The sequence below is a fragment of the Eutrigla gurnardus genome (genome assembly GCF_963514095.1).
Source record: "Eutrigla gurnardus genome assembly, chromosome: 21".
In the NCBI taxonomy this organism is placed as follows: Eukaryota; Metazoa; Chordata; class Actinopteri; order Perciformes; family Triglidae; genus Eutrigla; species Eutrigla gurnardus.
The window spans coordinates 8,784,296-8,802,450 of NC_139932.1; the positions used below are offsets into that span (position 1 = coordinate 8,784,296).

Here is an 18,155-nt window from a genome sequence, read left to right on the forward strand (position 1 = left end):
ATCAATCGGAGTGAGCCAATCAACCGGCCCCACCTGTGCAACAGTAATACAGACACACACACTGAGGGATTATCACACACACACACACACATTTCAATACAACATGACAAATGGGCAGAGTAACTTTAAACGGCTCCTATCTTTTTGTTTGTTGGCGTTTTAGTATTGGATTTCCCTTAAAGGAAGGTCAATAATGTGCAAACAGCTGGAGTACAGAAAAGTCTGTGGTTCTTCACATTATTCTTGAAACCCTGATGAATGAAACCCTGTTGTGGAGGCTCCGCGGCCTCGGAGGAATGAGAAGCCGCTCTCCTATCAGAGAGGATCGTGTTCATCAAGATTACCAACATTACCTGGACTACTTGGCTGCTCTGAGACTGAGACTCTACTCAAAATGAACTAGACAAAACATGGACCTGGTAAATTCCACGGTAGGCAATAAAAATGGAAGGGATTGCATCAGGCCGGCCTTTTCACAACCATAAACTGTGACTACCATAAATCCTCACATAAACGCTGCCATTCAAATGATGCAGAGTCTCCTGTTGGCAGCACAAATGGATGAATAGAGGTTGGTAATATAAAAAAACAGCAGCTCTTGCATGGTAAATTCAGCATAATGTGCATTTACACAGCACTCTGTCATGTCAAATTCACCACTTGGCTGTTTTGTGTTTCTCATTTTAACAACATCAGTTTTATCCAACTATAAATTCTGTTTTTGTTCCACTTTTCCCCTCAATCAATGTAAAGCTGCCATCAATGAAACAACAACTTTGTGCTATTTTTTTGTTTGTTTACCCACTAAAAGCCTACCAGTAATGGCAGCTGAACATTGATTGGTGGAGACCGAAAAGTGAAAGTGGACTTAATTGGTGGATGAAAATGGCAGTTCTGAGAACAGTCGACTGGGAAGTATGAACAAAAAGGCTGTTTCAAACCATTAGGCCTCGTTCTGTCTGATATTGAGGTAAATAAATGCCTCCATTTGAGAATGTAGAGTTTGTAATCATTAGGCCACTTCTCCCAGAAGACTAATATTTTAAAACCCATCTGGATGGTTGTCTCGGCACCATACCCATGAAGCCGATGCACCTTTTTAATCCCATCTCAATTCCCTGTGGTATTTAACGAGGACACAACCTTCATAAACTCACGTCTTATTTCTGTCCGTTGGCTCTCGGTGGGCAATAAAAGTCTCCTTGGCTCAGCGTGAGGTCACCGTCTGAAAGACGAGGATGCGATGCCACCGGCATACCGAACGACAAACCCAGAAACCTTATTACTCCGCTCCTATTGATCTCCTCAATTGAGTTGTGTGCAATGATAGCCCAGAGTCGGACAGAAGAAAACCCTCCATTTTCATTAGTTTGCTGTGATGAGCTGCTCACTGCAATGCCTGATCACGCCTCTAAACTCTTAAAAAGCTGCAAGATTCAGTTTTAAAAGAGTTGAATCGCTGCCATAGTGTATGCCAAGTGGTCTTGTAAAATGTGACATTATTAGTCGCACCAGGAGCATGCCAATTAATAAAGCCAATTAATATGAGATCAGTGTTTCTAAAAGCAAAATCAGCAGGTAGGATAGAAGACGGGGTGAGGATGAACCCTTTTTTCTTTAATCTGCTGACAGCCCGAGGGGTTAGCCATGTCTGTCCTCCTTCAAAGCTCCCCACGAGACTCCTCACATGTCTTCCTCCTCCCCACACTCGTATTTCATCCTTTAGTCTGCAGCCTCATCAGTTCTGCAGGTCAGAACCTCGCTGGTACCTGAGCTTTAATGACTCTGCCCTCCACATGGTATTCATGCTTTTGTGTTCGTGACACATTATCAACAGTGCTCAAGCAGTTTTAGAGGTTTTGAAGAAAAAAAATGTCTTTTTTCTGTCAGTCATCCTGCTCACGTCCCATCATTTGACTAATTTCGAGTGCATGTCAGGAAATGGAGGTCATCGCTGAGTGTGCAGCCATTAATTGCTTCCGTCTGACACACTTTGGCAGACCTTCCCTGGCTACAGTAAATCGGCCTGTTTGTCTCTGTTTGCTGTATCCGGCTTGCTCAGCAGACAAGGGACCAACTGTGGTGCAGACAGCAGCTACCTTTCAGACTCTTGCAGATGTTTCAAAACAACAAAAACCAATGGAGCTGATGATGTTGGTGCTTTTCAAAACCCAATTATTGTACCAGAAAGTGTTTCTGTCTTGAAAGAGGGGCTGTTTAGGGTCCCAACTAGCAACTACAGATTATTCTCATAACTGATTAAACCGTTTATTTGCTTGATTAATAGTTTGGCCTATTAAACACGAAAGAAACCATGAAAATGTCAAAGTAAGGGATAGTCGGATGTCTTATTTTGCTCGAACAACATTAAAGAAAATGTCTTATTTGAAAAGATTAAAAATGATGAGAAATGACTTTGATAATTGATAGTTCAGTCTGCAGCTGTGGCCTCCAGTCTGTCGAGAAGTTGCATCATACCACACCTGTGAAATGGTGAAGAGCACGGCCATCATTAGCTCTGTTTCACACCATCTCCTACCCTGACCTTGCCCACACATGAGTACCCGCTCCAGAAGACGAGGCAGACTTGACATTTTGCTACCAAAAAACGTTTTTTGGTCAACACAGAAACACTTCTCCGTGCCTCTTTTCTTGCTTTCCTCGTCTCCGCTGCAGGGGGAAAGGTCTGTGTCAAGGGGGCTGTGAAAAGAGTGGAGCCCAGTTAAAGGGCAGTTAGCGAGGAGAGAGGCTGTTTGAATGGCATCTCGGGTTGCCGGGCTGAAAGGGAAGTGCCATTAGTGTTGGGTTTCTGTGAAAGTCCAAAGAGCGGCTGCGTCAAGCACTCTCGATGGAAGATTTATTGCCCGCGGGGAAGAAAAATGGCAGCGAAAGGACAAACGGTGGCCGCGTGTATGAGCCTCTTCATCTTTAAGCAAAGGCGTCCACAGATGACCTTTTTCTGGTGCTCGTTCAAGGCCATGACTTTGTTTGACTGACCGCAAAGATGCACGACCGAAACACTTGTGGTCAAACACCAGCGGGAGTGTTGAGGAAATGCGAACTGGTGGACTATTGTGTTCCCGCACAAGGCGGCCCGCTCATTGATGCCTGTGGGTCGCAGGAGGGTGCGATGGTGAATTCGAGCGATGGAAGGCTGGCACAAGAAAAGAGCCTTTTACAAAACAGTCCCACGATGCCATTCTCTGCTTGTCCCCCGTCACAAAGAGCTCTCTGAAGCCCACGTTCTATGGGCTCATTCACCCTCCTGACCCCGATGCCCTCCGGGGCTTTGTGTGATTTAACTTCGAGGTGCTTTACAAATGTCTATTTTAGCTGAGTATACTCAGCTGGTAGATACTGGTGCTGCTATTTTAGTTGGGTAGTGTGTCATGGAGTAGGAACGTGCAACTGAAAAGGTTGGGTTTAATTGTACAGTATGTGATAGCACCGACTCCCAACTCGTCAAATACCGAGGCTTCGTCAGTGGCCCTCGGCGTCTGGTACCGCCGCCTATGAGACGCCATCCACATGTTTTTTAATTCAACTGATGAAGTACAAGGAGAGATAAAGTCTACGTAGTCTGGTTGGTAAGGTTGGGTTAAGTACTACACTGCCCTCTAGTGATGCCCTCTTACATTCGTTACTGTGTGTTTGCCTGTTGATTCTCACGTGAAGCTCAGTTCTTGAATTAGCAATACTAAGATCAATTAAATCCGATAAAGTTAACTATCTTTAGCTGCAAACGAATAATATTAGCTGGCTAGCAGCAGTGTTCACTGACGTTTTGTGCGTTTTGCAGGTGGTTCATTGTGGCTGGATCAACACCCATGGGGGCGAAAATCAAGTTGTGCGCCCCCTATTGATTCCCCTTTCCTCCCATTCTCTGTCGATTGTGTATGTATTACTTTGTAATTGGTTTGAGTTAAATTGGTGATACACTTATTGAACATAAGCGTAATACACACTGTAGTACTGTTTCCGGGTTTTAAATCCTCACTTTCATATTGTGGCTGCCCGACTTTAAACCTGAGCTTATTGTGGTTCACATTTCTGCTTTGCCTCTTCATGCCGCTCCGGGCGTTGAATTGCTTTCGCGGTTTCGGTCTCGGCGGCAGTCGCTAACGTCATAAGTGTGTCACACCTGTGGCTTTGGAATATTTCCTTCAGGACAGGACAAGCAGCATTTGACAAGGTGAGATATTTATCTGGTGACGCATCCACCTGGCTGACCCCCCATCGGCCTCGTCTTCTGTCTGACTGACAGCTCTGTGTCGGTGTCTCATGTGTACGGCATGTGACGGGGCAAATGGTGGTGTGTGTTAAGACTTTCTCGTTTAAAGGCTTCTTCCGTCATGTAACCCACAAGGTTTTTTTTGTCAGTGACGGGCCGCTGCCAGAATCTGGGTGGTTTGTTTTTGTTGCCAAGCTACGCGCCCTCAAGAGGAAGTTGAACCGAGGTCATGGTATGACATCAGCAGCTCTGTGAATCACACAGCAAGGAGGGAACAGTTTGTGCTGTAAAACACATACAGATTTGAAGGGCTGGGCTATGAAAATCAAATACCACAATAATTCTGAGCAAAATACCTTGAATATCGATATCTTAATATCTTCTACTAATAGTGAAGAAAATTACATCACTATTAGACATACAATACATTGCCCAGCCTTAACAATCTGGTATTTTTGACAAGATTTTAGTAAGAAAGCTGCACCTTGAATCCCTTCTTCTCCTGCTGCTCTGCAGAATGTAGGTCTGTGTTACTGCCCAGCTGTTGTCCTCGAGCGGCGGGAGAGAAAACGCGCTTATTTTTGCATTACGTAATGAAAGCGCTGCTAAACTGTCATGCAGAAAACATTGCATGCATCCCCCCCCCTCCCCTCCCCCGGCCGGGAACAGTTCTGGGTTATGACGTTAAATACTGTACGTGTGGCGTGGGGGGTATTTAGAGAAACGGTATTACGATGCAATAGATTGATGGGGCTGCAGGACGCGGGCATAAAACAGCTGTTGGAAGCTGTTCAATTCAACATCTGTCCTCTTCAGCAAGAGTGCTCCGTTTACTTGGACAGCTGACAAGCACACACACATATACACACACACACACACACACACACACACACACACACACACTGAGCAATTTCATAACGGATAGAGAGAGAGAGAGCACGCATTCAGATGCCAATCCCTTCACTTCCGCACTCGTTCTCCCTGTTTTTCTTCTTCTCCTGCCATCTCTTGTCTTCGCGCACAGCTGCCAGAAATGTCAGCCACGTTGGCAGCGTGACTCTGGAAGAGATTCAGGAAGCGACCCGGCCGACTTCCTCGGCCACGGCCCTCACTCAGCGTAACGCAGGGGTGAGGTCGGCGCTCTGCAGGGTGCACGGGGGGGTGTCGGGCAGAGACGGCCGTGCCTGAGCTGGTAAATCTAGACGACGTATTCGTCCTCCATGTTGGAATGTCGTCTGCAGCCCTGAGTGAGCAGGCGGCTTCCTCTAGGGCAACACGTGGTGCACGAGCATATGTGTGCTCACACACACTTGTCGTTATCAGTCAATTCTAGGCGAGCACTTCTGACCAGAGGGGACGGACTGTTTGCTTGTGCCGATGTAAAGATTATGTAAATTAAATATCTTTTGACCTTTTGGTCCGTTGGTCGAGTAAAGCCAGCAGTGTCAAGTGGAAAAATAATGATTCCTTCGGCCCGGACCTCACACAGTGGTATTTAATCTGGCTCGTGCCTTTCCCCTCAGAGTCCGCTGAACAGAGGGGCGAGTGTTTCCGTATGCACAGCGCTGACAGTGTTATCTATACAATAGCGTGTGCATTTCTTTTCTTAGACGTTCAGAGCCTTTGACTCATGGCACTGACGAATAAAACAAGTGGGTCCACGGCCGCTCTGTCGCACCTACAGAGGGCCTTTTCACCCGTGTGCCCCACCCTCGCTGCTAGGGCTGCAGCTAACAATCATTTTAATCATCCGTCAATTTCTCGGCCCAACGAATAGATTAATTGGAGTCAATCAAATACGAAACAATGACAAACGATCGCATTATGTTGTAAATGCTGAAACTGAAGCCGATCTCACCCATGTATTAGCCACAATCCACAGTTCCTTTCTACCACAAATTACTACTATTAATGTGAACACTTACGTTCCTTTAGTTCGACGCAGCATTTCAGCACTCCAACCGGTTATTAATGGTTTTGTGGTCCTAGTTTTGGACACCGATCCACCTGTCTCACCACACCCATGTTTATTGTTTCTCATGAAATGAAGCGGGACGGGTGATGAAACATTACCGGGACACGTGGGGGATTTTCTCCTGAGGGATTTTCAGTCACACATTTGCCGTCTTTGCTGACGCGAGTTCATTTGCATTCCTTGTTGTGCTACTTTAGTTTGTTTAGTTTAGCTGTTGACGCTCCAGTCAGCTTTTATAGTTGACTTCCCCTCGTTCTCAGTACATTATGAACGTTTTAAGTCTGTCGCTCTACTTTCCGCTCTACGTTATTTGAACGTTAACGTGTAAACTCCTCTCACTCTCTCTTTGTGCCTTTTTATTTTCGTGTCTCGCAGCTTTTCGACCGAGTGCGGGAGTACAACCCGGACTTCCACCAGAAGATCATCCCCATCAGCAGCGAGCTGACGCAGCCCGGCCTCGCCATCAGCCCGGAGGACGTGGAGAAGCTCTCCGCCTGCATCAACGTCGTCTTCCACTGCGCTGCCACCATCCGCTTCGACGAGCCGCTCAAGTGAGGATCACATGCATCGACACAAACAAACATTCTGTGCCCCCAACACATTTTTGGTTTCACCAAACAACACACTTGCAACATCTCATTACTGTTGGGTAACAGGAAGTTCCTGTTGTGAGACGTCACTCCAGAGGATCTGCAGCTCACTGAACAGGCTATGCTTATTTGATTGAAGGCAAAGAGGAAGTGGAGGTGTTGAGAAACAATCATTTGTAAGAGCGAAAGTCACCTAAAATGTAACGGTGTGAAAAAAGTAGTTCCTTCCTTATTCTGGGAGCATCACTGTACACAAAGTGCTTGTGTTATAAACCCAAAAGAGATCCGATTTAAAAAGGTATTAATGAGACATGTAAGGGTTTGTGATCCTAATTAGCGTGATGGCAATAATGGGATGTATTTTTAGATATAAGCATGCACTTTGTGAAATTTAATTGCAACATGTTCATTAGGAGGATTCCTGGTTTCCAGCTTGTTATATATGTAACAACTCGGACGTTGTGTCATCACTCATCTGCTGCCGCCTCGGGCTCCGGCGCTCTTATTGGATCCTGGTGGCGACGAGGCATTCTATATAATGTGACCTAGTTATTTTTTTTCTTCTGTGGACCAGTCATTTGTTGTAATCAACTCCATGCGTGGGACGATGTGGAAACGTATCACGATTATCCTGGCCAAGATAAATGCGATTCACGATATTATCTCCATAATCGGATCAAATAAGACAGTGAACTTCCAGATTCAATGCCAGTGATAGGATGATAATAACAATAGTGCGTATAATACGTATAATAATAATATTTATTTATTGGGCACTTTTCAAGAGACTCTTTTCGTGTTTACAAGAAGTTTACAAAAAGATCCTAAAACTTAAAATGCACTGCAGGCACAGGACATTAAACATTGGAAATATTTTCATCAAGATCTCTCTCTCTCTCTCTCTCTCTCTCTCTCTCTCTCTCTCTCTCTCTCTCTCTCTCTCTCTCTCTCTCTCTCTCTCTCTCTCTCTCTCTCCCCATCTCTGCTGCGTAGCCTTCCACATTTCTCGCCGAGAGTGTCCTTCACCTTTTTTCTTTTCACCCTTCTTTGTCTAGCCTTCCCTCCTCCCGTGTTCACCCCTTCTCCCCCGTCCCTCCCATCTCCGTCGTCCCTCCGAGTCGTTACTCATGTGGAGCGACCGGCAGCCTTGTAGGAGGTGTGGAGGTCTAAATCAGAAGGCTCGGTCCGAGGTTGACATCTCAGCTGGTGTTCATCCTCCGCAGGACTTCATCCAGACTTAAAGGATACATTCCGGTTTATTAAATGATAGGCTGTATAATCTAAATATCTTTGACTCATTCTAGAAAAGGTATCACATTGAACATGGCATATAATTCCATACCTAACCCTGCAATATTCCGTGATTTTATACCACATTACATACTGTTTTTTAGGCAAACCAAACATGCAAAGATGACTAAACTTCCTGCGTCATCTCTCATTGTTTATATATATTTATGTAATTTTTTGTATCGTATTGTGTTGCACTGTAATGCTTGCTGAAGCACTGGATTGGTAACATTCGGCCACTTAATAATCTGTAGAGGGACTACGGAAGAAATTCACTCATTAGCCAACTGACACGTTTACACTGAGGTGGAACCTGAGATGTTGATTAATTTGCACTGTCTCTGCTAAATAAATGGATAGGTATTGAATTGCCTTCTACTCTGTGGTGCAAGACTTAGATTTATCTAATCCGACAGAAACACTGTTATCTTGTGAGATTGTTATTTTTGGTTCATTTCATAGTTCTGAACGTATTTTCCAAAAAATAGCAAAGATAAGAAATGTCTGAAGCAGTAATGCAATTTTATGCAGCTTGCATATTTATTTATTTTAACCCTTAATTTGTCTTGAAAACTCTGACTTTAATATTTCCAGAGCTCTAAGTATGATCATATTGCAAAGTACAAAAATAGGACCCAAGATGTAATAAGGTTGTAATAGAATTATCCTTTGAGGTGGCACTTTGTAGTTCAGATCAGAGCAATGGCGGCAAAAAACCCAGAAGGGTAATGAGTCAGATGCATGAGGGGGCACAGCGGTGCTCTTTTCCTGCCGCCGTGACGCCCTGCTCGCGTCCCAGAAGGCGGTGGGAAGACGGCGTGCCCACGCACAGAGCTCGTCCTCTAATAACCACCGCCAACACCGCCCTCCCTATCGCTGTCGCCGCGCTGCTCCCATCTAGTCGTGCTGCCGCTAACAAGCTGGCACCACCTGACCACATCTGATTCGCGCCGTTGGACCCGTCGCCCACCACGCACTCTCCATCTTCCTGTCTCCCCACCCACACAGAGCAGCACTCCTCACATCTCACAGTGTCGGTTTAAACTGATCCTTTGCTTACTGTCGCCTGAGGGGCCAAAATGCACCTTCCAGAGCCACAGAGCCACTGCTGACTGCAGGTGGTTCAGCAGGGGATGGAGAGCTGCACTGCTCAGAATGAAACCAGAAGCACAGTTTGTCAGAATAGTGGTCAGGAAACAGGTTGAATAAATGTGCTTCCTCAATGGATTGTGAAAATGTCTAATAATCAATTAGTTGATTCATGCGAGGTGGTATTTCTAGCTAAACGGGCATCCATCCATTCAAAGTTATATTTCTAGTCTTTATCGGCTAATAGAAAAAATAATCTTGATAACATAATTAAGCTTTGCTCTGACTCACTTTTGTCTCCTTCAAACACATCTTTGATTTCTTTCCATTTCTGCCCCCTCTGCGTATGCACGCAATGTAATGACATTTATTGATGTAATTCTGAATTCTGCAGATTCCTGGTAGTGTACACGTTCTCCTTCACATGGTAAACACTCAGCACAAAAAACGCAAAGCGATACTATCATTCTGGTAAATGCACACACACACACACCCGCCTTTTCTGTGACACACATCACACATAATCTCGAGCACACACACACACAAAGCTTTCACTCCCCCACATTCATGCAGTCTTTCCTCCCACGCAGACACGCTGTGTAACACTGTATACTATGTCCTCTGTCCTGCAGACACGCCCTGCAGCTGAATGTGATCGCCACGCAGCAGCTCCTCAGCCTGGCCCAGCAGATGCACCACCTCGAGGCCTTCATTCACATCTCCACCGCCTATGCAAACTGCAACCGCAGGCACATCGACGAGGTCATCTACCCGCCACCCGTCGAGCCCAAGAAACTCATAGAGTCCCTTGAGTGAGTGGAAGACGGACTGTGGGTTGTTTTTTTGGGCCCCGAGGATGTGGAGTCTAGTGCAGTTTGATTCATATCGCACAGGATGCACTGTTTGGGAAGGCCGGCGATGCACTGAAAAGAGCTCGCCAAGTTGTATTTACTCTGACATGATGCATGTTTTCTCAACAAACCATTTAAGGAGTCAGGAAGTATTTTTCTAATTGAATTATTTTTCATGCTGGATCCTAGTTTCCCATGTTTTAGTGTCTAAGTGACTAATGGGGGACTATTGTGCTGAGGGAGAGCGCTGCAGATGGCAGCCGAGATGTCTCGCTCACATTTCCACTGTTGTCTTATATGACGCAATATATGACGAAAAATTTTTTCCTCTAGTTTCCTCACCATAATGTTGATGCTTATAATAACTATCTGAGCCTGCAAGTGGCAACAGAACCTCGGACAATGTTTGGCGGCTGAAAAAGTTGTTATCCTCGTCCGTTTGACACAAATACATGGGATAATAGGGGCCACGTTGAAAAATCACCCAAGTTAGTCTTTAATTGGGTCATAAAAAGTAGCTTAAGACCAGATCGCTTAATCACTGCCCACATCTTTTGATTTGTTCAGTGATTCGAATAGAACGAGCAGAAAGAAGTGAAATTAAATGGAAATTCAGTGTCATTATGAGGCTAATCCTGAAATTCACTGGCATTAATGGAGCGTAAATGAGCTACAGAAAAATAGAATATTGCTTCTCCATGAAGCACGCGGGAAGCTTAATTTCCTGGTGTGTCTGTTGAATACAATTAGTTGTAGTTAGTTAAAAACGCGTGTGTGTGGAGACATAAGGGAGTGAACCGTCGATGATTTTTCTCACAATTATCAATCATTTAAATGAGCAGTTATTAGAATAAATGTACGTCTCTAAAACACAATGAATGTTCATATAATAAATTACCAAATTGCGTCTGTACCAACTCCAGTCAGAGCTCTCTAACATACATAATTATGCACAAAGATCAACATGGGGTAATTATGAGCTCCACCGCACCATGCTTGTTGCGTTTCTCTGACCCCGTCGTGTCCGTCTTCAGGTGGATGGAAGACGGCATCGTGCGTGACATCACGCCGCGGCTCATCGGCGACAGGCCCAACACGTACACCTACACCAAAGCCCTGGCCGAGTACGTGGTGCAGCAGGAGCAGGACAAGCTCAACATCGCCATCATCAGACCCTCCATAGTGGGCGCCAGCTGGCAGGAGCCTTTCCCCGTGAGTGTGTTCCTCTACTTTCATCAGAATGTCACGTTTGAGTGACTCGGATGACCGTTTTATGAATATTATTTGTCCTCGTGCAACAGTAAAAGAGATGGAAATGAGATATCGATATCCGCGTAATCCTGCGGGTTTCATCTCAAGTGGATTTCAGCAAATTGGTTCATATGGTGGCTGAAGGAGGCCTGTGTGGTTCAGCCAAGTCAGTCAAACAGCTGTTGGGGGGCTGAAACGGGACACCGAGGGCAGAGATACGCTGACAAACTGAGCGAGAAGTTCATGTAAAGGCCAGAGGACTTAGAAAGCTGCTGGTGCTGCAGGAGTCCTCACATCGTCAATATTTAAAATATTGAATATTAAATCCTCAGTTATGTCACTTCTTGCAGCTTGAGAAAACATGCAAACCTTGGATTTGTTTGCTTTGTGGAGGCAAACTGCAATTTGCATCCAAAATCTTGATCCTTTTTAGATTCAGTGGGACTTCCATTGTGATTCAATGTCCACAAATCCACTGAGAGATCAGAAAAAAACAACTCCCTCCAGCTCCTCTTGAGCTTCTGGAAGAAGTGTTTTTGAATGACTGTAGTGGATTCTTCCAGCAAGGTCATTATTTAGAGCGTGTTTACTGTCGTTCACAACGTTTGAAATAATCAAAGGGAGATTTAGAGATGATGCTGCACGAAGGAAATACCAGAGAAAAAAAAAAACCACAGGGAAGTCCTTGTTTGTCTAGCGTCGGGGAAATGTAGGCCTCGTGTGCGCGCTGGGACTCTGACGGCAGCTCCTGGCTCCGTGCTCAGCCCTCCGTTGGAAGCTCAGGCTGGCAGCGACTCTTCAAAAAGGCCTCACTCACGCTTGGCCATGCAATCGCCTTGGCAGCTCGTGCCAGTAGGCGCTGTGAGGCAAGCGTGCGAGAGGAGGGGGGGATGGGACTGCCTATTTATATGTTTGTGTTGATGTGGCGCGTTTGCAACTACAGTGAATCATCTAGTCCTGTCGGTCTGTGGCTCCGTTTAACCGACGTATAGGAGGTCTGTCTGCCTCTTTAGACGGGCACGACGCCATCACCACACCACGGCGCTGCTAGAAAACACCTCCGGCCAGTCCATCCTTGCACTTCATCCGCACCAGAGCATATTATTAGACTCGGGACGAGCCTTGGACACTGCAGCAGACTGTAACCAGTGGTTTCATCCATGTTTAATGCGCTCTAATTGAAGTCGACAATCAGTGCTTCCCAGCGTCCCCGGGTCTCCCACCGCAGGAAGTAACATGACCCCGAGCAGCTGATTCAGCACACATAAACGCATACTTAATAACCGCCTATGTGTTGCTGTCGGGATCTATAATCTAATATCGTATCTGGCTCAAGTGAATTTACACGCTTTTCTCTGCTCCTTCACCTCAGGGATGGATCGACAACTTCAACGGGCCGAGTGGAGTCTTTATAGCCGTAAGTGAGAGCGCTCCTCTTGAAACCTTAACGCTTTTAAACACATGGGTTATGTTTTGGAGTCCTAAGTGTTGTTCTGTGATCAGGCTGGGAAGGGGATCCTGCGCACCATGAGAGCCAACAACGACGCGGTGGCCGACCTGATCCCCGTGGACGTGGTCATCAACCTCACGCTGGCTGCCGGCTGGTACACGGCTGAACGCAGGTCAGTGCCACGGTCGCTGGTCTTAAAGGAAAGGTCACACGCTTTTAGCATGAAACTCCCTCATGAGGTTTCCTTGTTGAGCTGCAGTAACAACGAGGTTAGAAAGAGAGGACGGTTTTGTACAAAAAACACTTGATTTGTCTACATCAGACTTTTATTTTCAGTTCAGAGAAACTTTGGAATATATTTTTGTCACTTATTTTATCACTTCCACTGGAAACACGTAATTATTTATATATTTATATGGACATGTCGCATATCTATAACCTTTTACCTGACTATAGTCTCTGTGTATAGTCTGCCATCTTAGAGGAGAGCTATAACTGTTGTTTCCGACAGAAATGAATGCGTAGACATAAAGCTGACTGCGGGGTGCTTCTTGATAAATTCTGTCCATCCAGACCACGGTAATGGCCCACGGATGAAATAAAAAAATATATTAAATTTCCTGTTAGAAGAATCTCAGGTCTGTATTTAAGACCGGTCTGCAGCCTAATAGAAACCTGGGGTCATTTTCTTCTAACAGAAAGCCATTAAAGTTTAACAAACATCTTTATTACTTTAAGAAGTGGGTTTGATAAGAAAAGTACCGTGTGATGAGAGTCCAAACTTTGTAAAAGCTCCATGCTAGCTTGTTGTGCTATCGCCTGTTTACTTCAGCAAACTTTAAGGCTTCTTGTTGGGCATTTGGGCCGGCGCCATGTTGGCTTTCTGTTACTATCTTGGCTTTTTGCAATCAGAATTAACACAAGAGCTAAGTACAAGCAACAGCCGAATACCACATATTTAGGCAACATTAATGGGTAAAATATATATCTTTCCTACTATATATATTTGTTTATTGAACCTTGTTAAATAAAAAGAACCTATTATGGCAATAAGCAGCTGTTAAAGATGCTAAAAGTTATTCAGCCAGACAGAAATGTGGGGGAAAATATAAGCAAAGTCAAAATAATTAACTAAGGAATGGACAATTCTTAGGTCATAACAGAAGTTTTCCTTGTCTCGGTCTGTTTTCATGCTGGAGAGAGTTTATAAGATAATACATGCAATAAACCTCCAAACATTTGGGTTTGGAGACACATATTACATCCAATATTCCATTAAGGGAAAAAACACATCATATTTCACACCATTATGTGATTATACAAGTGTTTATGTATCTGACAAACCTGCACTTATTGTCATAAGTAAAACAGAAAAATTCCAGCTAAGCACTTACTCTGCATTGTAACGAATGTTAAACAGGTTATTTATTATGTGTTGTCTCAGATTAATATGCTGTTTCTTTTAAACCACTTCTGCACATCACTTTATTCAGGAAATGTATTTTTATTTTTCATTATTATGACCTTCTTCTTGCACACCTTGCAGACCGAAAACAGCTCTGGTGTACAACTGCACGACCGGCGGCATCAACCCGTTTCACTGGGGAGAGATTGGTAGGTACATTGTTTGTTGTCTTGCTTAAAGCTAATAAAAACCTGTCACTGCAGGCGGATATTTATAGAGCTGTTTTTGTCTGCGCCTGCTGGCATCCCACAATATTGTTGTCCCGTTCATCATTACAAATCAATACTCCAGTGTTGTGACATAACAGCCCCTATCAGGTAGTGAAGTTGTGCCGGGGAGAGTTGTGGAGAGTGTCTGCCCCCTGCTGGAAAGAGTCAGAAGATGGATTTAACATGAGAAGGGTGTTGCTCAAGAAGTAGTTTTTAACTGTCACATATGAAGAAGTTCTGGATATATTTGCATATTTTTGAGAGTTAGGATGGAACAAGTTTTCAATTTGAAATAATAAGCTCAATTATTTTCAATTATTTTTATGTAAAAAGCTTTTTTTATTATTATAATTATGGTTTTAGCCGTGAAACCCTCTTCTGGAAACATCTTCCCAGTAAAAACATATTTTAGTCCAACATTCTAGCCCTAGATCCAAAAGAAATGAGAAATAAATAAACTGGGCTGTGAATATGAGTTATGCCGCTGTCGGCTGTAATGACCAAAATACAAATTCTGCCTACACTCACCCATCACTCAAGGTCAAGGTCATATTCCTTCACTGCATGCTTTGGATTTTTTACTGTTGCAGGGCGTCTCCGACGTCACTTATAAATTAAAAAATATATATTTTTTAAAAACGATGCATTTTGTGTCACTGCATCGATCCGTCCCTCGCGATTAATCATAATGACTGGTGATCTGCTGACTTTCCTCATCAGTTCAAAGTGTTTGTCCTGTTAGCACTGTTAGCTGCTAGGCGCCGGCTCAGCCAGGCAATCCCTCAATCACAGATATGCTCTGATATTTGGAATTTAGCACATTTTATCTGATTTGAACTGTCCCGGTACTGATGGTGGGGACATTGCATATAAAAAAACAAAAACAATTACGTAATCCCTCAAAATAATTATTACATTTGTCCCCATTCATAAGAAATACAAAGGAAAACATGTATTGTGGATCCAGCAATCGCATGTATGTGTAATTAGACATTTAATTCATACTATGTTTAACATTATTATCATCACTCAGTATTTCATGCAGATTTCTGATGAATTGAATTGATGGTAGTAGTCGGAGCCCTTGTGATCACTGAGGTCACAATAGCGACGATGAAATTACACATGAAGAGTCATCTCATAGTTTCCATCCCAGCGGTCATCAGATACAGTGGGATTAAAGGGGCTGTGGATGATGTCAGGCTCGCGGGATGACAAGGGACCCTCTCTTTCCCATTTCCTCTCAGATTAGCAAACACGCTCCCTTCACCGAGGAAATTGCTACCAGATGGCTCGTGGCGGGATTAAGTCTCATCACGGCAACTCGCTGTTATGAAAGAGCGGCCGTGTACTCTTATCTCGCTGGCCCGAACGAGAAGTGGGAATGAAGCCAATCTAAAACACACCGATCAGAGGAGACCAAAAAACAATGCATGCCCTCTCAGACAGAAGGTGTTTTTCTAGTAATTAAATTGAAAAAGGCGAGTAAAGGTGGAGGATCCAGCGCCTCCTCCTTCCGTCGTCGTCACTGTCCCAGACTCGGAGGGCAGCTCAAGGTTAGCGGCGACACACCAGGCTGCAAGGGGCCAGGCCACAGCTGGCTGTCACTTTGGATCCGGTCATCTCTCGGCCCCTTGCAACCCCTGCATATCCGTTGCCATAGAAACGAGCGGTGTAAGGCCTAGTTCGCATGCTGCGTGTGATGTAATGTCCGTGGTCACATGGCTGCTCTCTGGATCTGTGGATGGCTGCTGGAGGAGGAGGGGGGGTGGTTGGGATGAGCTGCCCAGTAGGGGGAAGTCACTGTGTGGCTGCTTCCCACCTGATATTCCCCCGAGAACCAGAGCGGAAAATCATGTTATGATTAAGGCCGGCCATTGGTTCCCGGAAGTCGTGATCCTTGCATAGAAAGTGTGTTTATCCATTGTGTTCTCCCACGTCAGCGGATGTTGACAACCTGGAATATTTGAAATCGCTTGAAAGGACTCTTTTTTTCCCCTTCATCTCCTCATGAGACGCCCACTTTTCCGCTCACTTTTAAAGTGAGGTTTGACCCAGTTTGTGCTGCCGTTACATTTGAGTCACAAAGCTCAGCATCCAAATAAATACCTGATCTCAAACTCTTACCGCTGTTCTGAAGGTGTTTCCAAATCCTTCATACAAAGATATATCATATATATTCTTTTTATATGAGGAAACTATTTAATCATCATCAGCTGGTGTAATCATTTTTCATCCATTTGGTTAAAAGAGTCTTCAAGGTGCTTAGCTCTATGATTAAAATCCGATGCTCATATTTGAGAGGCACCAACCGAGACTAGTATTTATCAGAAATCTTTCTCCCAGAGATAAATAGTGTTTTGTGGTCTAATTAATCTCCTAAACCATGCACCTTTTTTTTTGTAGAGCACCATGTGATGTCTTCCTTCAAGAGGAACCCGCTGGATCAGGCTTTCCGCCGGCCCAACGCCAACATCACCTCCAACTACCTGATCAACCAGTACTGGATCCTGGTCAGCCACAAGTTCCCCGCCCTCATCTACGACCTTTTCCTGCGTCTCTCTGGACAAAAACCACAGTGAGGCTCGCAGCTATCTGTCGTACTTGAAATGTAAAGAGAAGTCAAAGCGTGGCGTGACCTCTGACCCCGGCCCCCTCTTCCTTCTCGCTCTAGGATGATGCGTATCTTCGATCGCCTGCACAAGGCCATCGGCCTGCTGGAGTATTTCAGCAGCCAGGACTGGGAGTGGAACTCTGAGAACATGAGCATGCTGATGAGCCAGCTCAGCCCAGAGGACAAGAAGGTGAGTGTGTCCACAATCACACGCTTATTAAGGAACCAGATCCTCGGATCCACGTTAGAAACTCTCTCACCCATCTGAAGTCGATTTACAACTAAAAAATAGAAAATGACAAAGAACAGTCAATTGAGTTCTCTACTTAATATAATTTGTACTGCGTTTTCATTTTATGTCGTTTTCAATTTTATAGAAAATATTCTATGACTAAGGAGTGTAAGGAACCATCTTCTGCATCATGGTTACTTTACTTTTATATTTGATTCAATACATTTTTCTGATAAAACTTCTGTACTTTTACTTGAGTAACATTTTCAATTCAGAGCTTTTACTTGTAATGGAGTATTTTCAGACCTAGTACTATCAGCGTACTGCTTCCATCACTGCCAGTTGTACATAAAATAGTTCAAATTGGCTCCTTATTGCCCAAATAAGCCATTGTGTATCTATATGTTAATGCATCCATCATAGCAATCCAACTAGGTAGAAAGTAAAAGTATTTGTATACATCTTTTACTTACTAAATAAATTATACAAATACTTTTTCCACCACTGAAGATATTATTGCTTCTTCTACAGTGTTTAATCTTAATATGGTTGAGAGATCAAGCAGTTAAGGATCTCTGATCTAACTACAAGTTGGTCGTATGTGGGAGTCTATGGCTCCATCTAGTGGGGGAGAGTGGAATTTCACATTTTTCTTTTCAGTTACAAATTAGAAAGTAGCTTTGGTTTTGCCTTCCTTACACATCTTTTCTGTCTTGCAGATGTTTAACTTTGATGTTCGCCAGCTGAACTGGCCCGAGTACATCGAGAACTATTGCCTCGGCACCAAGAAGTACGTCCTGAACGAAGACATGTCCGACATTCCTGCTGCCCGGCAGCATCTGAGGAAGTAAGTCGACATAAATTTAACAGGACTAGAAGGGGTTCCATCTGTCCGACCAATGGATTGT

The 18,155-nt window shown here is 44.4% G+C and overlaps 2 protein-coding genes across 2 annotated transcripts in view; one reads left to right on the plus strand and one right to left on the minus strand.

Moving 5' to 3' along the window:
- Positions 1–18,155, minus strand: part of lhfpl3 (LHFPL tetraspan subfamily member 3) — a 244,381-nt gene that overhangs the window by 125,975 nt on the left and 100,251 nt on the right. The window lies entirely within an intron of this gene.
- Positions 1–18,155, plus strand: part of LOC311032289 (fatty acyl-CoA reductase 1) — a 40,351-nt gene that overhangs the window by 20,686 nt on the left and 1,510 nt on the right. The window contains exons 3-11 of the mRNA XM_084038959.1: positions 6,582–6,757; positions 9,808–9,987; positions 11,061–11,238; positions 12,650–12,694; positions 12,781–12,899; positions 14,274–14,341; positions 16,808–16,979; positions 17,076–17,205; positions 17,967–18,094. Coding sequence (XP_083895085.1) covers positions 6,582–6,757; positions 9,808–9,987; positions 11,061–11,238; positions 12,650–12,694; positions 12,781–12,899; positions 14,274–14,341; positions 16,808–16,979; positions 17,076–17,205; positions 17,967–18,094 — 1,196 coding nt within the window. The remainder of the gene's footprint in view (positions 1–6,581; positions 6,758–9,807; positions 9,988–11,060; positions 11,239–12,649; positions 12,695–12,780; positions 12,900–14,273; positions 14,342–16,807; positions 16,980–17,075; positions 17,206–17,966; positions 18,095–18,155) is intronic.